The sequence below is a fragment of the Nelumbo nucifera genome, chromosome 1 (assembly GCF_055504915.1).
Source record: "Nelumbo nucifera cultivar China Antique chromosome 1, China Antique-T2T, whole genome shotgun sequence".
Taxonomy (NCBI): Eukaryota; Viridiplantae; Streptophyta; class Magnoliopsida; order Proteales; family Nelumbonaceae; genus Nelumbo; species Nelumbo nucifera.
In genome coordinates this window covers 133,836,394-133,859,386 of record NC_142649.1, presented here as the reverse complement: position 1 = coordinate 133,859,386, position 22,993 = coordinate 133,836,394, and the positions used below count along the sequence as shown (strand labels likewise).

The window sequence follows — 22,993 nt, the reverse complement described above, 5'->3', positions numbered from 1 at the left end:
AAATATTATATAATAATATTTACCATATATGTATATAACTTCCAAGTGGAGCTTATTAGGGATTGTTTAGCTTGGGCCCTATCCAGGGGCAAGCAAAAAAAACCGAAAAAACGAAGCTACTGAAACCGAACTGAAAAATCGATTAACTGAACCAGTCGGTTTGGTGTTTTTAAAAAACTAAAGTTACCGGTTTGGTCTCGGTTAACCAATATAGAAAACTGGCGGTTAACCGAACCGACCGGTATACATATTTTATATATATGTATGAATATTATATATATTTTATATATGCATTATATATATAAATATATATTATAATATATGATATATTATTTATTATTTAAAATATAATATTTTATATATCTATAATTTTTTATTATATATTTATATTCATTTTTATAATATATATTGTAAAATTTTAAAAACCAAAAAACCGACGAACAAAATCGACGGTTAACCGAATTAGTCAACTGGTTAACCAATTGGTTTCGGTTAGGTTTCAGTTACCGGTTTTCCAAAATCGGTAGTACCGGTTCGGTTACAAAAAAAAGGCCCACGGTTTTGTTAACCAAACCATGAGCACCCCTAGCCCTATCCGCTAAAGCCATCAATGGACTCCAAAAGTTTTCTACCCAATTAGACTTCGGATGTGATTATCCTTGATAATGTGTGGGCATGGTGCATATCTCAACTAGACCTAACTCAAAAGAAAATAGTTGCTTGAGCCTACAAAATTATAGATCTAATCGGGTTAGGTTAACTTATAAACGATTTGTTATTTTTTATTATTTATTATTGAAATACTATTAGCTATTAAAATATTGTAATTATTAAATTATTATGCTTATTTAAAATACAATAATTTCTAGAAATTATCATATTTTCAAAAATATTGCTAATTTCTTGGCTAAAACTTTTTGTTAACTAAATGTAATTTTCTACTATTTATAGCTCAAATTATAATTACTTTAATTACAGTTTAAAAATAATTATTGTTAATTATATTACTATTAATAATTAAAATACATTATTTTTTTCATTATTATATAGTATTTTTGCAATAAAATACAATTAATTTAATTTTTAATTATTTTTAGTATTTTAATTAAGCTTTAGGTTTTTCAGAGTTTTTGGATTTTTAATTAATTTTCTTTCAGTAAAAATAAATTAAATAACTAAATAAATACCATAGTTAATAAAAATATAGGTAATTTTCAATAATTTTTGGCTTGGGTATTTTTTTAATAATTTTTGGTATTTTTTAATAATAACATACTATCAATTGTATTTTTTAATTATTTTCAGTAAATACCCTCATGAATATAAAATTTTGTTAATTTTCAATGTTTTTAATTATTTTTAGTATTTTAATTACGTTTAGGTTTTTCAAAATTTTTCAGATTTTTAATTAATTGTTGGTATTTTAAAACTATCAATTTATATTTTTTATTAGCGTTTATTATGGTCTTAACCATGGTTTTCAAAATTGGACCGGACCGGAAAAATCGGGAATCGGTCACCTGATCGGTTCCATTTTTCCCCAAAACCGTTGATTTTGGTCAACAAATTGCTGAATCGGTCGGTTAACCGTTCAAACCATTCGAACGGTTTTGACCGTTTTTCAATTTTTAATTTTTTAATTTTTTTGTTAGAATGGGCCAGTCATTCGGGTCGAACGGTCGGACCGTTCGAACTGGTAATCAGACCCCTGACCGGTTCGTTTTAAAAACCATGGTCTTAACTCATAAGTTATCTAATAATATTATTAAAACTATCAATTAATACTTTTATATTTAAATTTCTTATTTTTATTAGAGTTTATTAAGTTGGATTTTTAAGTCGAATTGAAACATATTTTTAATATTTACTAAGTTTTATTAATATTTATTTGGGTAAATTACAAAGACCCCCCTGTACTTTGTTTTGCAACAAAGACCCCCTGTACTATGATCGTGAGCATGGTTTTCAAAACCGGACCGGACCGAATGGTCAGACCGGAAAAACCGATTCTGTTTTTCCCCAAAACTGTTGATTTTGGTCAGCAAACCGCTGAATCGCCCGGTTAACCATTCAAATTATTTGAATGGTTTTGACTGTTTTTCAATTTTTAAAATTTTTCTTTTAAATTTTTTTTTTGTCAGAACGGGCCAACCATTCAGGTCAAATGATCAGACCGTTCAAACCGGTAACCAGACCCCTGACTGGTTCGGTTTTAAAAACCATGATCATGAGACAAAGACCCCCTTCCATTAGCTTTCCATTGAAATATAGAATTATTTTTTGTGTTTTTAATAAATATTTTAAAGTTATTATATAATTTTATTAGAATACTTAAATAATTTATAATTTTTTAATCTAAACTTTGTTTAGATAGATATAGATAAAAAGTAGGGGAGAGATAAATAAGAATTAAAAATAATTTAGGAGATAAACTCTCTACTAAATTAGAAATAATTTTGAAGATAAATAAAAGTTAGAGATAATTTAAAAGATATTTAGGAATTAGAGATAACTTAAAAGATATTTAGGAATTAGAGATGATTTAGAAGATAAATTTGGATATACAAACAACCACAATAGTCGCACAAAAGCTTGTTATTTGATGCTTTTTATGGGGTCAATGATAATTTAGTGGGCCTTTAGAATCTGGTTTGACATGGAATGTACCAAAAAAACTTGGGAGTTGGAGTCTAGACTTGATGGGAAATAGTCCGAAAAAGAAACCAATTCAAGAGTCCAATTCCGGGTAGGCTGGTACAACGTACGCAGGCGGAGAGTAATTAATGGATAAGAAATCCTAATCCTAATTGCCGTTTAAATCTTTTGTTTCTCTGTTCTACTACGACTAGCATTCTAGGCCTAGCGTTAGATGCTTTGAAACTAAAAAAAAAAAAAAATATATATATATATATATATATATAGCTACCTCGGAGCTATCCGTGTTCCAAAAATTTGATAATTTCAAATTATAATTCAATAGTTCGAGCGAAGTATGGCTTCTGGTTCGAAAGCGACCAACTTACTTGTATGTTGCGACAGTGTCGACAATGGCTCCGACAACATCGACTGGTCTAAATTTCCAAAGGATCTGTTGGAGGAGATTGTATTTAGATTGGTTCGTCTTTCCGATCATATTAACTTTGCATCTGTTTGCACGTCCTGGCGATCTGTTGCAGTTGAGAATCGTTCGCGTATTCCCCGTCAAATTCCACTTGTGATAATTCCCGGTAAATTTAATAAGGAAACCCGCGCTTTCTTTAGTCTATATTCTGGCAAGACTTATGGTGCTCATCTCCCAGAACTACACCGAAACTGGTGTTGCGGATCATCAGAAGGTTGGCTGGTTATAGAGGATGATTATAGGGAAGAGATTTTTCTACTAAATCCCTTCTCCAGAGCCAAAATTCAGCTACCATCACTGTCGACATTCTCGGACCCTCAAGACAGTGCTGACCCAGAAAGGCTACGAAAGTTCCAATTCGTAATGAAGGCAATCTTGTCTTCTAACCCAGATACAACATCAAACTATGTGGTGATGGCTATTATGGTCTGTGAGGAGGAGAATTTGTCTTTCTGGAGACCTGGAAATAAGAGATGGAAGACGTTAACTACCCGATGGGATCCATACGAAGATATTATATATCATAATGGATTGTTTTATGCTCTCAGTAATCAGGGACCCGTGGTAACCGTTGATATTGACTCTGATCCCATATCAGTTATAGAAATTGCACCTAGAGTAGCAGAACCAAGATTGGTTGACAAGTTGTATTTGGTGGAGTCGTTGGGGGATCTGATACTGGTCTTAAGGATCGACTGTGAGTGGCAGAAGGTAGATGGCAGTCTACTCCAGCCCTACAAAACAGTGGAATTCCAAGGATACAAATTGGATAGGATGAATCGAAGGTGGATGAAGATAAAGAGCATAGGCGATCAAATGCTATTTCTGAGTGACAATTGCTCAATGTCATTGTCTAGTCGTTACTTTCCTGAATGCAGCAGAGGTGATTCCATCTACTTTAATGACGACTATTCTCAAAGATACTTCCACAATACGTTCGGTTGTCGCGACACGGTTGTATTCGACCTGGCAGATAAGTCGTTTTATAAGGGCCCTCCCTTTTGTAGTAATACTATAATTTGGGTTACGCCTCAACCTTGGTAGAAAGGTAGTATTGGAAATTAATTAATTAATAGACGTTTTATATTTGAAAAGAAGTTAGATTTTGGTTAGAGGATGATAGTATGATATGAATTCTAATTTGTTTGATTTTTTATTGATTAAACAACATAAAGAAGAGGTTGTTTCTTTTATTTATTTACTTAATTGTTTGTTGTAGTGGTGGTTAATTAAGGTTAATATATATGAATGCACGGTAAAAGTTCGTTTGATTCTCTTTTAGTGATCCAATTCCAATTAATCTATAGCATTAATTACGTAGAATCTAACACTAATCCTATTTAATAGGATGATCTCTATGTCTCTAATTTTCATATCATTTATTTGATTTCGAAGAGAGAAAGGAATTAATTCACTCAAATAAAAGATAACATTTGTTTGATCACCGACTTAATTATTAGCTTATGTCACTTAGAACACGTCAGTAGTCGGTTTTAATTCACCTTCACCATCATTTTAATTAATAGGCCAATTAGTCATCGATCATTCCTAAGAACCCCCTTGGGTAGCAGCTCCTTGCATCATGGCATTTAGCATACCTAATCACTCTTCTCATCATTTTGCATTAGAGCAAAAGATCATTTAGTCTTCATTCGTTTAATAAGTTTCATTAAGGACTCAGTTTTATCATTATCTCATTTGTTTTCTTGAATCGATAATTTATCAAGTCTTGTCTTATGTCCATCCTTCCATCCCTCATTCTTTCATTGGCCTTTTCTATTTTTGTTTGTTAATGTCTCCCTTGGATTCATATGACTTACATTACATCATATATGTTGCATTTGAGTGATAGCAGCCTACCATGAATGCATTTAACGCCACAGCATATTGAAATTCCTTCATTTGCATTAGTTGGGTGTTAACCATTCGTTCATTAAAGTTTTTTAAGTATTGCAATTAAATATTAGGCAGCACAAGTAAGGTTACATTTTCACTACCTAAGCAGCAGATCATTCATTAAAACCGTAAGTCCCTTTTGATTCAACTTTCCTAATTCTCTTACTTTGGGTTTTAGTTTGGGCAAATTTCTTAAACTACCCTTATGGTTTAGCTATTTGACTAATTCTATTCTTTAAATTTTCAATATAAAAATCCAACTGATAAAAAAAAAAATTCAAAATGAAGAGGAAGCTAATCGCAGCTCCAACAATGATGAGACTCTAAACCCAGGTGGAGATATGATCCGACGAGCTATCTCTTGATCGGAAGCAAATGATGAGCTTCACTCCATTGAATTATTTTTCTCTTGGCTGATGATTGATGTGGATAGAGTTGCTCTAATGGGTATCTTTGGCGTGCCAAAAGAATTCTGATTTCTGAAAGGTGAAAACTTTAGGTTATGTTTGGTTTGAAGGAAAAAGTAGGAAAAGGGAGAGAAAGACAGAGAAATTAATACAAGGGTTGTTTAAGTTCAGACAATTGGAAACTCATTATATTTGATTTTGGAAACTTTAATACTTGTCTATTCAATTTGTTTAGTGCCAAGAAAGCTTTGTGATGATATATGTAGGAAAAGAGAGAACAACGTGGATTAGAGGGACAAATGTAAAGACCTGATGTAGCACTAGGTGGGGTCTCTTTTGATTTTGTTATAAAAGGTCAAGGCATGTTGCTTCAATACCCAAATAAAGTATTGCAACATTGAAAACAATGGTTTGTGAAATAACAAATTTAACTCAAACCAAATAATATTGGACCAAGTTAAACCATTCATTGGCAATTCAATCTCATTGTATCACATTGCACCACAAGACTCTAATGAAGGAATGGGTTTCTAACCTCTGGAAAAGAACACAAATGAACAATAGAAACCATTCATTTAACTGAGGCATGGTAAATTACATTATCCTTGAATCAAAAATTTCCCCTTTTGGTATTTGACAGATGCAAAAGTTTTGGGTGTATCTACTCTAGGATTCAACAAACACAAAGCTTTCTAGATAGACCTACAATTTGATATGTCAAGGTATATACTGACTTAGAATACTGCTAGGACTAATACTTAAACATGTTCAAAAATGAAGAAAAGCTTTTTTTTTCTCCTAGGACTAGGACTAATACTTGATAACCAAAATCTAAATGTCATGAACAAACTAAAGAACATCCCAATTCCTTACATGTAGAAAATCAGGATTATGGACTTGGTGGAAATAATCAACACTCATTTACCAACCTACCAATCTAAGTTACTTTAATTTAATTTGACTTGCAAAAATAACATTAAACTCCGGCCCTTTTTCAATAACTTTCAGCTATGCGCGCATACAATGCTTTGGGTCATTGCTGTCCTCCTCCCCCAAACCTCCACCTCCTAAATCCCAAAACACTCTATTGCGAGTCCGGATCTCCTGTTTATAAGAATTTTGTTCACGTCTATCCATATAATATCACAATTATACATGGAGAACATCTCATCCTCCTATATAGTATTATGTATAGGGAAATATACTTAATACACAGAGATAGTGTATTATGGGCAAACATAGGCAAAGTTCTTATAAGTAGAAAATCCAGATTCTTCCATTGCAACCATAAATTGAACACTAAAAACAATTCGCCTTTGAAGAACTTGATCCCTGTAGTGTTATTTTTTGTTATGTTGTATTTTGCTTTGCCGCTTGTAGCCTTTGCAATAGACCATTAATCTCCAAGTTTTTTATCCTATTAACCCTAAAATACTCTGCACAATTGACTAATGATTTGAGGGCTGCTTTGTTCAACTTTCGTACTTGAGCTCCCTCATTCTTTTAATTTTTTCACATCTTTTTCCATTTTTAAAATCCACCCTGTCATTAGTTATTTCATACATTGCTTATGGTTTTAAAATTGAAGTCCATAAGATTCACTTGATACATTCGGTTTTTTGTTATCGTATAGTTTTTTTTCTTAATGCTTATAAGGGTATTAATAAATCAATAATAAATACTATGATATTAATTAATAAATACTAATAACATAATAATCATAAAGTAGTAATAGAATATTAATATGATATTATTACAATAATGATCACATAAAATATTGATAAACTAAAAAACTGAAAAAAAAAACAGTTGAATCCGATTTCAACTCCAAATTAACTAAACAACCAAGGATGAGAATCCGACTTCGATTCCCGTCTGAACCAAACAAGCATTGGGAATAGATGATTCCAATTCTAATTTAAAGGGATTTCAATTTCAATTCTAATTCTGATTCCGATTTCAATCCTAACCGTGATTAGATAGGTAGGATACATCAGTCTATTAGTATATGAATAGAATGTAAGGGTCCATTTGGTTCGAGGGAATACGAATCTAGAATCAGAATTGGAATGATTCATTCCCATTCTGGATGTTTGGTCAAACGGAATAGGGCCCCATATGGGGGAATGCCCATTCCCAACCCCACCCCAAGGAATGCCATTCCCATTCCGGTTTATGCTTTTTTTTATTATCTTTTTGACAAAAATACCCCCACCGTTTTGGACCCTAATCAACCAGAGGAAGAAGTGCCCATTCTTATTCGGTTCTTCCCCTCGTCCTCCTTCCAAATCAGTCAATCCAGGATACTCGTCGTCGTCGAACTGCCCTCCGATGAGGTAAGATCACCACCGACCCATTTCTTTTTCGGTTCTTCCCCTCCTCCTTCTTCTTCTAAATCAACCGCACATTCTTTGATTCGGGATCTGGGATCTTCTCCGATGCAGGATCTTCTTCTTCTTCCCTGCTTCCTCTTCGTCTCCTTCTTTCTTTTTCTTTTTTCTTTTAACTGACTACAATATGATTTTAATTTTTGCAGAACCACCCATGCTCTAATTCGGGATTGATCTATTTCTTCACTGTTGTCATTAACGAGTTCTTCAAATCAGTCAATCAAGGTTTTGCTCTTCAAACCAAGCTCTATTTTACAACTTAGAAATCAGTTCAGTAGATACTCAAACCAGATTGGATAATCGATCATACTCGTTAGGTAAACAGATAGACCTCGTTAGGTACTATCATTGAGATTGTAGGAATGGGTGCAATGTGATGAAATCTTTTTGCGATTTATGTTGCGCCATTGTATTCTTTTTTTCTTCATTGGTTATTATGAAAAGTTTAATTTGAAGCTACTCTTTGTATGTATGTATATATATACTTTGTTGAGATTTCAAGCTCACGTCTTTACAGCCCGTTGCAACTATATATAGTTTTGTTCATGTCAAGATCTGATATTCTCAATGCATAGCTGTATAAGAAGAAACTGTGAGAACCAATTTTGTGAAATAATGGATTAAATTTGACTCTGGGTACATCCAGGATGGATAAGCAGAACTGTTGTGACAAAGTAATGAAAACCAAGATGAACTTCTAAACTAGAACCTTAAATTTCTGAAGCATATAAGAAAAGTAGCAACTTTTTCCAATATTTCACAATATAGGGTAGTTATTTTCTTTTACGGTCTAAAATCTAAATTTTATTATATGATGATATAGAGGTTATATACCATTTTTATTTTCTTTTTACAAACTAAACTTTATTAAAATAATTAGAAATCTTTCTTGTGTCATCCTTTATAGTTTCTTCTTTTAACCTAGATCTACTGCCATTGACGGCTAAACATGCTTATTATTAAACCAGGAATGAAAGAAAGAGGCATTCAGAGTGTTGAACAATTTGTTTTGGAAAAAACAGCACATATGGTTCAAGTCTTTAACATGAGAAAATGTATATATATTACCCATAAACAAGATAAAATTTGGATTCACATCCATGCATATAGCAATCAATTCTGTCAATCCAGTCACTCATGAACCACTATATTTTTCAATAGAAATAAGACAATTTTCATCCTGAAGGAATCAAGGGAGAAAATAGAATAGAAATTTTCTTTTTTTTTTCTTTTTTTGTCCAAACAAACAAAATCCAAGGACTATGTATTCGAAAGATGGTAAGAATGAATAAAGCAATGTTTCAATGCCCAACCCAAAAACTACCATTCAGCATGGGGGAGACAAACAATTACAGCTCTAAAGGCATTACATTTTGTGGGCAATTTAGGATGGCAAACAATTGAATTTTATAGGAGAACCATAGGTGCAAATGTGCAATTCCTCACAAATTAAAGTCAGTTTGAATTGGTGTAAACAAAACCCATTCCAATTGTGAATTGTCTACTATAAAAGTAAATACTTTGTTGGGCTCAATGGCAGCTGGAACCGCACTAAAATACTAGAGTTTTTGGACACAACTTCCAGTGAAACCATAAATGTATTACAATAAGGCTCTGTTCGTTTTTCAGTAAGTTATTTATCTGGGTAAATGCAGTTATCTGGGTAAATGCAGTTATCTGGGTAAGTTTTTTTCTGGAAAACACTTACCCGAATAAATGCATTTACCCATGTTCTTTTATTTCTCGTATAAATAAGGTAATGATCATTTTAGTCATAAAAATCCATAATTAAAAAGGTTTGTCACATTCAAGTGTTGGCAACTTTCCCCCTAAGTGGAAAAATTATTTATCCACCTAGGAGATGGGTATCACTTACTCCAATAAGCGATACCCAGGAAAATAAACTTTCCCCAGTTTCCACAAATCTGAAAAAAAAAAAAAAGAACATGGGATTCTTGGTCAATGGGAACCAAAATCCCATTAACCAACTTTCCCCCCTCTCAAAATCTGAAAGAAGAATGCCCCCTAAGTGATAAATTGATTTGGAAATCAAGTAAAATAGTGACAACCATTTTTGTAAAATCTGCATATAGGACAGTCGGATGGGAGTGGATGGCTTTGTGCTTCAGTTGGATCCTAAAGCCATTATATACAAAGCATGTGCATTAGGTATATGTTTGGCATCGATGCTGCAGATACAATACCGTTTTCTGATGTATGGGTTGGAAACATCATTTTTTGAGAGAATTGTCTTTTTTTCTGTTTGGAAACTTGCTGCCAGGTAGGACGTTTCCTAGAGCAACATCAATACTTTCTGTTTGGTACCAGTGCTCCATATCTGTTTTTAGCACTGGTACCCATTATAGGAAGTCCACGTCACTGCCACATCATGTTCTCGTTGGCAGCAATGAGCTGCAATCTGAGAAAACATCAAATTCGGTGTTGCTCCAAACCACGCCTTCTCGATTTCTAAGGCATTGGCTTGGAGCACCATTTTTTTTAGAAAAACAGTTCCAAATATATTGGTGTTTCTTGGAGCACCGTTTTTCCGACATGGTGCTGATGTGTCATGTTTTCTGGAGCAACGGCATCAATGCCAAATAGATGCTAGGTATCTACTTTATATATCAACACTAGTCAACAACACCATCTTTTAAGATCCTATCCCAACTAGGGTCGTCAATGGATCAGATATTGGTCCAATCCAATCTGGCCCAGTATGAGTCCATTATAGATGGACCAAGTCCAATCCAATCCAATGAATACTCTGGACTGGTCCAATTCAATATTTGGACCGTCCAAACTGTTCAAATTGGATTTAATTTTTAATTGGGTCCAAGCCATACGCAGTGCAGTCTGCTAGTCAATTGACACCCATATTCTTATCTTATGTCAAAGGACCAGATAAAGGTCCAATCTGATCATGTCCAAAATAAATCCATTACAAATGGATCAGGTCCAATCCAATCCAATAAATACTTTAGACCATTAAATCTGGACTGATCCAATTCAATATGTCTTAATGGTCTATCTAATCCATCCAAATTGATTTTAATTCCAACAAATCCAACCCAAATCTGGTCTATTAACACGTTTAATCCCAACCCATTGACATCAACTGGAGACCTTTGCAAAGCACTGGCTGGTGTTAAAAGATACTCATATTCTATAAGGGAGTGATCAAATTCAATTTCCTAATAAAAAAGGAAGCTAACTGAATTGGTTGTAGGTGATAGCTCCATGTTTGAGTTTTATTTTTATTTTTAAAATTAAGGAAAAAAAGGGTCACAAAATCCTAATGTGGTTAGGAAGCAATTTGAGCTATCAACATATTGCCAAAAATTTGATACCCGATTTGACAATCAATCCAATAAAATCCAAGCTGTGATTATATGTAATGTAATAATGCATATATATATAGATAGATAGATATTATATATAATGTTTTATATTTATATACATTTTATATAAATTAAAAAATATATTTTAATTTTTTTATTTTAATAACAATAGAGCGGAGGTAAATTAGGATTTGGAATTTCAATAATTGAACCGGGTTTAGATTAACTGATTTTAATGTGAATCCAACCTAATTACAACCCTATATAAATAGATTGTATTTTTTTTAACAAGAAATTGTATATAGTTGACAAATAATGCAAGCCAGAGATCGATTCAGTCCTCACGACCGTATTCACAAGGTATTCACAGCCATTTTGAGAATATTTTTGTACTTGTATGTTTTAATTTATGAAAAGATATTCTCGATACATAATTGCAAGTGACTGTCTTGTGAGTACTGAATCTGAATTCATGCAAGCATCCAGAGAAAAAAAAAATGAAAAAGGCAGAAAGTTATGGGGGCCCAAATCTAAGTATCCTCCGAGTCCGACCCAAGACCCTTTATAGATGACCCTCAATCTGAAAAGTGAAAAGTGCTACTTTAATACACAAAGAAATGATCAAGGGCATTAGTGGATTAATCAAAAGAAGAGGAGAAAGAGACAAAGCAACCATCTTATCTTCAACCTGTCAACTGTTCATTTGAATTATGAGGCCGTGAAAATTGTTGCCGACGTCGACTGAGTTGGATAGCACTGCTTTCCCGTGAAAACCAACCCCACCCCCCTTTGGTCCACCGAGATCTTTTCCTATTCTCCCCCATGTATCAATAATATTCAATACAACACTCTCCTCTGTAATTACTTTAATACCCTTCTTTCTTCAACATATTATCCAACTTTTAAATAAGGAGGCATCAATCTAGTGATCTGCCTACAGCAATAAATCTTGGTGAAATCAAGGTAAAAAGAACAAAGTATCAATTGTGATATCAAGAAAAGGGTGATATTTGAATACTCAAGCAGAATACTAATCTTTGATTCTGATGAGGGGCATTTTGGTCACCCGCTCAATGGCACGTGGACGTTGTGCTGAGGACAGTGTTCAAATCAATAGGATAGTTCGATAACTCAACACGTGACACCCAATATCAGATGAGAGGCCGAGATGGAGGCAAGTTCGCCTTAATTGCTCCGTACGCCATACCATCGCAGGCACCGTTATCGCAATCGTAGGAACAGCTCACCAAACTGTGTACTACAAGACCTATAGGCGACTTGTAACCGCCACGCAAATCTAGCAATTTGATACATCAGCATGCCTTAAACTACGGAAACAGCTCCACCAAAGGCTCAGAGACATTGCCTAATGGCACCTGACCCTCAAATAGCTATAAAAGGACCCCAAATCCACCAAAAAGATGTATGCACACTGAAGCACTCAAGCTCTTTCATACATTCTCACGAAATCCCCATTCTGACTTAAGCATCGGAGTGTTCTCTTAGGTAAAACTTACCAAGGCACTCTAATCCTTCTTTCTTTACAGCTCTTTCCAACTCGGACGTACAGATACCAACTTGGCTGTGCAGCTTGGCACTGCCAAATCAGAACCTTATCTGAGCCCAATCACTGGACATGAGAGAGCGAACAGATTACGCATCATCAGATTCTTAACGCTCAGTTTAGAAAGAATACAAATACAAATTTGTAGAGTGCAAAACGTTGTATTTTGTATTATTTTGTATGTATTTTGCACTGTATATATTTGTATTTGTACTCCTTCCAAACTGAGCCAATTGGAAGGAGTACAAATACAAATATGTACAGTACAAATCTATACAAAATATAAGGTTTTGCGCTCTACATATTTGTATTTATACTCCTTCCAAATGGAATTTAAGTGGATAATCAGATATCCAATTTAAAAAATTTATGTTGCATTGGGCCCGAATTTATAAAAAGCTTAATCTTAACCCACCCAAGTTGGCACCTGATTTTGCCGATGACCCAGTTGTTGAGTAGTTCACATCAGCACCCCACAGAGCCTCACATGATATCCCAATCGTGTACAAGGAACATCTTCTTATGATAAATACGAGAGATATTTTCAATACATGCTGAGATGTACATGTGGGATACCTGTTGGGCGCTGATATGATCTTATTGTCCAGATGATCACTTGGTACCCTCCAAGCAGGAGGCAGGGATTAAACACATGGATTTGCATTCTCTCCATGGTATGGATCGGTGGACCTCACGTTCACCCTGCTCTGCCCAATCCCAATTCCCCATAAAAAAAATGTTATAATATTATGTATGTATTTATGTGCGTATGTATGTATGCCAATTTTTTTTGTGAAAATTACCAAATACAAAATAAATGTCCGATAGCAAGTTGATCGGTTAATTCAATAGAAAACGGAAGATAACATTCGATTTCATTGGTATCATCCAACTAAATCCAATTCAATTGTTTACTCATTCAATGAGTGAATTTTCAGGTTCAACATATATACATATGTTGACCGGTTACGTATGTATTTATGTATCAACATATGTATATATGCATGTGTGTAGTTAAGGCTATATGTATATCAACATATGTATATATAAATGTGTGTAGTCAAATCGAGCTCAAATTGGACTAAGGTCAGGCTGGGTTTCGGCTACCTAAGGGTTAAGTCCGAGCCCATCCTGAAAAATGGAAAACCCATAATCTTAAACCCAGGCCCAGCGCAAAGACTGAAAATCTAAGCCCAGTTCATACAAAATGCGGGTTAGGTCAGTTTGGACTCAGGTTGACTTATCCAAACTTCACCCCTATAAAACAGAACTGGTTGACTTTTTTTTTTTTTTGAGAATATTGAAATCTGATATACACCTGTTTGGGTAGATTTTTTTTTTTTTTGAAGAAAGGTTATTTGGTTTTGGACCCATTTTCTGTGGAATATTTCCGAACGGAGAATCCATGACATTCTTCTTGGTCAACCATAAAAAGATTCTATAAATATTAAAGAAGAAATTTCATAAATCCTTTGGACTGTGTTTGGTTTGAAGGAAAAAATAGGAAAAGGAAAGGAAATGCAAGGAAATCTTTACAAACTTTATATGTGTTTCCCTGCCTTTCCTTTTCTTTTTTCACCTTTTCCATTAAACCAAACATAGCCTTGGGTCAATTATGAAAAGGTTCCATCTAGATGAAACTTTAGGTACAACCACCAAAATCAAATATGCTTTTATGGGTAGATTTATTTCATTTGATGTTTTCCTGTCAAGGTTTCAAGTATTTAATTTGTCAAAAATTTGAATATAATGTTAATAATAAATAGTAGAAATTGAGAAAGCTTGTATTTTGAGGGTAGTCTTTGAACTTTCAAAATATGCCATTTTAGTACATGAACTTGTAGAAACATACATTTTAAGTCTAACTTTGTTAAATAGCATCACAATAAGAGATGAAATTACAAAATGCCCATATTCTAATTCTTTTTGGGAGGAGTATAAATACAAATATGTAGAGTTTTTATACTATTTCGTATGTATTTACACTGCAAAAATTTGTATTTATACTCCTTTCAAATTAAGCCTCCAAGGGTAGAAGAGAGATGAATAATAAAAAACGTATCATGGGCTTTTTCATAATTTTACTCTTAATGTTTAATTGAACGTAGCTAAATCAAATTTATATGGCACATTTGAATCTAGGACCTAAAATGAAACTACCCAAATTACAGAGTATCTATCTGCAATCCATATATTAATGTAAAATAACATAAAATATCACTCAAAATTCTAGAATTTCAAAAGATTTCATTTAAGGACCCACGGCTGAAACGACCAAAACTTGAGGAATTTAAGATGTGGGTCATGATTTAACTTTGACATTGGCGTAAGCAATTGCCAAGGTGGGGCCGCCTATCAAATGCCACTTCATGGCCCACCAAACCTAAAACGAATATCTGATGCATGTTGGTTGGGTGACTGAAACAATATCACAGCCCACAGGACATTTTAGCCTTTGGGAGGTAGAAGTGCATCATTTGTAAATGAATACATAAATTGAGGGCATCTTCCCAAAATTCGACTGCACCAGTTGGTACCCGGCCCAAGCAGATCCGACATGCCGACTAGTACTTCCCAATAGTTACTATTGTTGACTTCTTGTACTGTATCCTTTATGAGTACGAACATTCGGTACAAACGGTGGACCGGTGGTTAAGGCGCCGAACTCTATTTACAAAGAAAACAACAACGACCCGAACCGGGACCCATATCCGTTACCTTTTAATTAATACAAATTATATACTAAGGCTCTCAATTGACGATTGTATCCCTCATCAGAAAGAAAAGAGATGGATTTTGGTTGTTTGGTGAAAGAATCAGTTATCAAAAGAAGCTGCTGTGGACCAAATTGAAAGTTATCAAAGTTGTTTGGTAACAGGTCTTACTCTTGAAAAATAAAGACACAGGGAAGTGGATATACAACTACAAATTAATATACAACTACCTCCGGTCTCCCTTTTTCTATTATTTTCTGGCAAACCAAATACAGCCTAAGTTTTCTATTTGGATTCCCTTTCTTTGAAAACTTTTAAATGACTAGAGTCATTAGACACCCAGATGAGCTATATAATTATCTGAAGAATCCTTGAGTATTGTTGTAATAAGTTGTTGTAGGCTTGTAGCACATAAAAATATGAGAAGGACGCTGTTTTATCTAGTGGGCGTAGAAATAGGATGGTGGGAGTTCTTTTGCCACGTGGACTGACACGGTAGATTAAGATAATTTCCTCAAACGAGGAATCCTCCTCATGTGAATTAATATTTAATACTTTGCTTGTATATCCTGTGTCCAATATTTCAGAAATGCCCTTATACATTCTTGAATTTTTAAGTGATGTCCTACTTAATCAAAGCATATATGGAGACTTTGAGAGAGAGAGAGAGAGCACCAAATAGTCATTTAATAATAGAAATAAAATGGTAATTTTGTGGGAATTTATACACAATTAAGAAATAAAGCTACTTATGGACTTATGGTTCTCTCTCGCTAAATTCAGATCCTCTCAATATCCCCCTCTTTATTGTTTGGACCCGTTATCCTAAGCAGTTTTCTATTTGCCAAAGACTTTTCCTCACCTACCTTTACTGTTATGAGTTAGAACTTGAATCGAACAAGCTTAAAAACAAATTGGAATGATTCAACTTTATTGATCAACAATTTTGGCTAATAAATAGTCTTTACAATAACTAATTGAGAGAAAAAACAGCCGATGTTTTACACTAACGGATAAAGAACAGAGAAAGAGTCAAAGCTGGAAACTACCTACTTAATAGGGATTTATTAAACAGAACGAATCTAAACAATAATGAAATTTAAGCCTTGACACCCTCCCTTAAACTAACTGCTACATCTGGAACTTCACAAACACCCATGAGCTTCCTTAGCTTCAAAAACGTGTCAAGCTTGAGAGGCTTAGTCATCATGTCTGCAATCTGATCTTGTGTGCCACAATGAACTAACTCCACTACTCCTTCTTTAGTAAGATCACGCAAGAAATGAAAGCGAACATCTATGTGTTTGCTTCGTCCATGCATTACTGGATTCTTTGATAATTTAATTGTTGAGCTATTGTCACAAAACACAGTAGTACAATTACCTTGTGTATGACTGAATTTCTCCAAGATTCTCCTCATCCAAACAGCTTGACATGTACAGGATGCTGCGGCTATGAACTCAGCTTCAGTTGTGGAGAGTGAAACAACAGGCTATTTTTTTGAGGCCCAAGACACAGCTCCAAAACTCAACATGAATACATACCCCGATGTGCTTTTCCTATCCTCCAAATCACCGGCATAGTCACTATCAGTAAAAGCAACCAGTTTATCATTCCCTCCCTTCTTGTAGAAGATCCCAAGATTTGTTGTGCCTTTCAAATATCTTAACACCCTCTTTGCAGCCTGTAAGTGAAGCTCAGTTGGCTGCCCCATGTATCTACTAATTAAACTTATCACAAACATCAAGTCAGGTCGAGTTGCTGTTAGATACATGAGACTCCCTACTACTTGCTTGAAGAATGTTGCATCAACTTTGACTCCATTTTCGTCTTTGAAGACTTTAAAACCTGGAACAATCGGATTATGGACGAAATTGCTTTCCTCCATCCCAAATCTTTTCAGCACATCTGAAGCATATTTCTTTTGTCTGATATAAATGCCATCAGTCTTTTGCAATACTTCAACTCCAAGAAAATACCTCATCTTTCCCAAATCAGTCATATCGAATTCATGCATCATAGAGTTCTTGAACTCATAAAACATTGATTCATCATTTCCAGTAAAAATGAGGTCATCAACATACAAACTCACAATTAAAATTTTACCTCCTTTGCTTGTTTTGACGAACAAGGTATACTCACTATGGCACCTCTCAAAGCCTTCATTCACAAGGTGTGCTTCTATACGACTAAACCAAGCTCATGGAGCTTGTTTGAGTCCGTATAAGGCTTTCTTCAGTTTGTATACCTTGTGTGGATTGTCCTTCTGCTCATAGACTCTTGGTTGCTCAACAAACACCTCTTCACTTAGTTCTCCATGGAGAAAGGCTGATTTCACATCAAGTTGGTAAATCGTCCAACTCTTTTGAGCTGCAAGAGCAATAATTATTCGAACTGTATCCATCCTTGCCACTGGCGCAAACACCTCTGTGTAATCAACTCCATGTTGTTGCATATAGCCTTTTGCTACAACGTGTGCTTTGTGCTTGTCTACATTTTCATGTTCATTAAGCTTTGTTTTGTAAATCCACTTGACACCAATCTTCTTTGCACCTGCAGGTAAGTCGGTTAGCACCCAAGTATCATTCTTTTCTATGGATTTTATTTTAGAATCCATAGCAGCTCTCCACTTTGCACTTTTCACAGCCTCTTCAAAATAAAGAGGATCTGCAGATGCAAACAATGCTAAATTGGTCTCATCTTCTTCTTCAGACAGACCCTCACCCGTTTCATAATCTCTCATCCAAACAGGTGGCCTCCTAACTCTCCCTTCAATGGAACTAGGTGAACTCTCTTCTTCTACCAGATTCGGAGAATCAGCTGCAACCTCTTCTGCACTACTTCCATCTTCAATCTCGGCCTCATCTTCATTATTTGCAGCAGCATTTTCCTCATTGTCTCCCCATTCCAACACAGCTACCACCTGTTCTTCATAGCTCTTATCCCAATCCCAAGATTTTTCTTCTTCGAAAACTACATCTCTGCTAATTACAATCTTCTTGGCTATTGGATCATAAAGCCTATAAGCTTTAGATTCTTCACTAACTCCTAACAACACACAAGTGAAGCTTTTGTCTTCCAACTTGGTTCTCTTGACATCAGGTACATGAACATGTGAGATACAGCCAAACACTCGAAAATGTTCAACTGAAGGCTTGACTCCACTCCAAGCTTCCTCTGGAGTTATGTTCTTCACTGCTAGAGTAGGACTTCGATTTAGAATATGCACTGTCCAATTCACAGCTTCTGGCCAAAAAGTCTTTGGAATCTTCTTCTCCGAAAGCATACTTCGAACCATGTTCATGATGGTCCGATTCTTCCTCTCTGCAACTCCGTTCTGTTGCGGAGTGTAAGCTGCTGTCAATTGCCTCTTGATGCCATTTTCTTTACAAAATTCATCAAACTTCTGTGAAGTGAACTCACCCCCTCGATCAGTACGCAAACACTTAATATATGAACATGTTTCCTTCTCAACACAACTTTTATATTGTTTAAAGATAACTAAAGCTTCAGATTTTTCGACCAAGAAGTAAATCCATACCTTTCGACTAAAATCATCAATGAAGCTAATTAGGTACCTCTTTTTGCTATTTGAGATTGGTGTGATAGGGCCACATATGTCAGGATGGATGAGTTGAAGTTTCGAAGATGCTCTCCAAGTGCTCTTCTTTGGAATTGGATCTCTATGCTGCTTTCCAACCATGCAATCAGTGCACACAGTTTTTGAGGCCTCGAATTGTGGTAGTCCATTCACCATCTTTTTGTTTTGAAGAGTCCTCAATCCTTTATGACTCAAGTGTCCATATCGGCAGTGCCAGAGATGTGATAAGTCTTGTGTGGCTGTGTGAAAGCAAGCTTGTTTCTTTGGTTGCGACGCAGCCAACAAGGTAAACATTCTATTGGCAGACATCTCTGCTTGAATGATCAAGCCCTTCTCAGGATGTTAGACTTTACACTTGCCGTGTTGAATAAGAATTGCTAAACCTTTCTCCTGTAGTTGCCCAATGCTCAGTAAATTGTTCTTCAGTTCAGGCACATAAAATACCTCATTGACTATATGATTGAGTCCATTCATTTTCAGCTTTATATTACCCTTCCCCATCACTGTCATTTTTGAGTTATTTCCCAGCTTCACCATTTGCCTGAAGCTTTCAGTAAAGTCGCAGAAGAGAACTTTGTCTCCACACATATGGTTACTACAGCCCGAATCTAAGAACCAAACATCCTCCCTTTTTGCTTCATTTGTTTCAACATAGGACATTAACATCGCTTCTTCTTCTCCAACCTCAGCATAATTGGCCTCTTGGGCATTCATATTGAAAATGTCCAAGTTTGTGACACTTGTAGCATTCTATAGTAGCTTTGTTAAAGGATTGGCGTCCTCTGCCTCTGCCTCTTCCTCGAAAGGATCCGCGACCACGACCTCTTCCCCATGTACTTTCTTCATGAGTTACCTTCAGTGCCTGCTCTTCTCCTTTGTGCCTATGGAACTTTTGCTCGTGAACAATTAAGGAACTTTGCAGTTCATCAATTGATAGGCAATCAATGCCCTTTGACTCTTCAATTGAGCAAACAATATAATTGAATTTGTCGCTCAATGATCGAAGTATCTTTTCTACTATTGTAACATCTCTCATTTGTTCACCATGAACTTTCATCTTATTGGTAACAGACATCACTCTTGAGAAATAATTAGAGACACCTTCACCAGATTTCATTTCAAGAGTTTCAAACTCTTTGCGAAGAGCTTGAAGAATGGATCGCTTCACCCTTTCATTGCCCTCATACTTCTTCTTCATAGAATCTCATATATGTTTGGATGTGTTCTTCTGTAGGATGGTTTCTAGGATAGTTCGACCGATGGCTTGAAACAGATAATTTTTCACCTTCAAGTCTTTCAGCTTCATCTCATCAAGCTTCTTCTGTTGTGCCTCTGTCAATATTGTTCCGCTTTCTGGCTCAACATAACCAGTCTCCACAAGGCTCCAATACTCCTTGGATCTTAAAAAGTTTTCCATCAACATGCTCCAATGATCGTAATGACCATCAAAGTGAGGAATAGCAGGTTGCACAAAATTTCCTTCAGTCATCATCTCTCTTGCTGCTGCAAATCACAAAGGTTGCTGCTTTGTTTCTTCAAGCCCAGTGGTGGCTCTGATACCAGAATGTTGTGAGTCAGAACTTGAATCGAACAAGCTTAAAAACAAATTGGAATGATTCAACTTTATTGATCAACAACTTTGGCTAATAAATAGCCTTTACAATAACTAATTGAGAGAAAAAATAGCCGATGTTTTACACTAACGGATAAAGAACAAAGAAAGAGTCAAAGCTGGAAACTACCTACTTAATAGGGATTTATTAAACAGAACGAATCTAAACAATAATGAAATTTAAACCTTGACATTTACCTCCCTACGGTTCCAATTCGGACGGTATTCAACCCCTTGCAATCGGATTGTTATGTCAAATTAAATGTGGGTAGAGCTTGTCATGAGACCGAATCTGCACCTCACACCTGGCGCCTCACATGCGCCTCCTATCATACATTGAAAACATCTCCCATACTTATTAATTATTATTCATTAGATAAATTTACAATGCACTGTGAATATGCATGTGAGGCGCCCATGTGTGAGGAGCAGATCTCGTCTCTTCACAGAAACCCTGGTTTATGTGACAGAAGAGGTGTAGTTCGGTCTGAGAATGGGGATTTTATTTGTTTTTTCAATTTTTGCGGTAAAAATAATAATCTGTATGCTGAAGCTTTAGCTCTTCTGGATGGAATTATGCTGGTTAGGTCTCTGGGTTAACATCGACTTCATGTTTTTTTTAAACTTGTAGATTTTGGTGGATATTTCCCTCTCATATTCATAGGAATTTTTTGGATGATAGTTATGGGAAAATTTTCCTCGTTTCTAGATCAGTTTTTCTTGATTCTATATATATTTATAAGCCGAAAACCTAATGTATAAGTTTTCTAGAGGGATAAGGGTTTTATGTCTCCCTCATAGGTTTTTTATTTCATATTATTTTAATAAAATTTACAGTGGTCACCTCTCCACCAGAAATAAGGGTCCGTTTGGTTCGTGATTGGAATCAGAATAGGAATCCTTTGGAATTGGAATCAGAATGGCTTATCCCCCCTACCTGTTTGGATCAAACAGGAATGGGAATCGGATTCCGATTGATGCTGTTTGGTTTATTAAGAGGCTGGAATCGGAATCAGCTATGATTTCCAATTTTGCCCCTAATAAAAAAAATAGAAAAATGCATGAAAATACAAAAAATGCAAAATTTACAATAATTTTGCAGCAAATTAAGAAAAAAGCATGAAAATACTCAAAATTCAGAAAAAAGCAGCATATTCAAAAAAAAATCAAAGTAAAACGTAGTGAAAGTCGTATTTACCTGAGTTGGGATTTGACCTGGACTAGATCGATGTAGCAAGGACAAGTTTCAGTTGATTTTTCACCTTAAGTTGTTTGCTATGAGCCACAATGGCAATCAGGAATGTGGATGGGGGCGATTCACAAGAGAAGACAACCTCACTAGCATGGACTTTGCTTGAAGTCTGGAAGAAAGATGGATTCTCTTGAGTGATTTTCGTTATAGATGATTTTTCTTAACATGTGACAAAGAACAATAACAGGGGAGTCCTTGAAAAACTGACGAAACCGATGGTAAACGAGAGTAAACCCAAAAACCGCAAAAAATCACTGAATATATGTACGAAAACTGGATTCGTGTCGCTACTAGATTGTCGTCTCGTCGGGGAAGACGATGAACAAGTATCCGTAAATGTTGTGCCTTGCTCACCGAAAGAGTGATAGGAATGATAAAAGAAATCAGAAAAAAAAATAGGGAAAATGGGAGAAGAGAGATCAAAAGAGAGGGATTTCGGTCCAATCTGCCGCTACAACGACCATTGCATCGGCAAGGACAGAACAGAGGGAGGGAATGTGAGAAGAAGAAGAAGAAGAAGAAGAAAAAGAAGAGAGGAAAGAGAGAAGAGATTGACCTCCTCACCGGAGATGAGGTTGACAGCAACGGCATGGGATTCTTCCTTCTCACCACAACTCAATCGCAAGTTGGATTGGAGGAATTTTTTTATCCAAAAAGAAGAAAAATGAAAACTATTAGCGGAATGGGAATCGCATTCCGGGGGAAGGGGTCGGGAATGGCCATTCCCCCATATGGAGGAATGGCATTCTGATTCCTCATTCCCATTCTGGTCGACCAAACATCTAGAATTGGAATGAACAATTCCGATTCTGATTCCAGGGTCGTATTTAGTACCCATTTGGGAGGACTTTTACAGACGTGGGGTGGAAAAAAAGGAGTGCTACATTTGCACAAGTTATATTTAGTACTCATTTGGGAGGACTTTTACAGCAGCTTTTGGCGTCCCACACAGAAAGCATGTTTGACTAAAAATCCTGGAAAGTTAAAAATACACTATACATGAGCTGAGAAATTGATTTCCATTTAACGCTATTTTAGATAGCTTCAAAGCAACTCAGTCAACACAGCAGAATCAATGCTGCTGAAGCCCACCCA

At 35.5% G+C, this 22,993-nt stretch overlaps 2 protein-coding genes across 2 annotated transcripts; one reads left to right on the top strand and one right to left on the bottom strand.

Annotated features, from left to right (window-relative positions):
* Window positions 1-2,992: 2,992 nt before the first annotated feature.
* Window positions 2,993-4,165, top strand: LOC104586468 (F-box protein SKIP23-like). The gene has a single exon (XM_010243718.1). It carries the CDS (start codon window positions 2,993-2,995, stop codon window positions 4,163-4,165), a length of 1,173 nt encoding a protein of 390 aa, XP_010242020.1.
* A 15,211-nt stretch (window positions 4,166-19,376) lies between these two features.
* On the bottom strand, window positions 19,377-20,523 carry LOC148803846 (uncharacterized). The gene is made up of 3 exons (XM_088898089.1): window positions 20,320-20,523; window positions 19,888-20,226; window positions 19,377-19,784 (listed from the first exon to the last, which is right to left on the bottom strand). The coding sequence occupies exons 1-3, from the start codon at window positions 20,521-20,523 to the stop codon at window positions 19,377-19,379; spliced, it is 951 nt and encodes a 316-aa protein (XP_088754215.1).
* Between the last annotated feature and the right edge of the window lie 2,470 nt (window positions 20,524-22,993).

Coding starts and splice junctions, on each gene's coding strand:
- LOC104586468 (XM_010243718.1), top strand. CDS start 2,993: ATGGCTTCTGGTTCGAAAGCGACCAACTTACTTGTATGTTGCGACAGT.
- LOC148803846 (XM_088898089.1), bottom strand. CDS start 20,523: ATGACTGAAGGAAATTTTGTGCAACCTGCTATTCCTCACTTTGATGGT. Junction 20,227..20,319: donor TGAAGCTGAAAGACTTGAAG/GTGAAAAATTAT, acceptor GATTCTATGAAG/AAGAAGTATGAGGGCAATGA. Junction 19,785..19,887: donor GAGAAGAGCAGGCACTGAAG/GTAACTCATGAA, acceptor AAGCTACTATAG/AATGCTACAAGTGTCACAAA.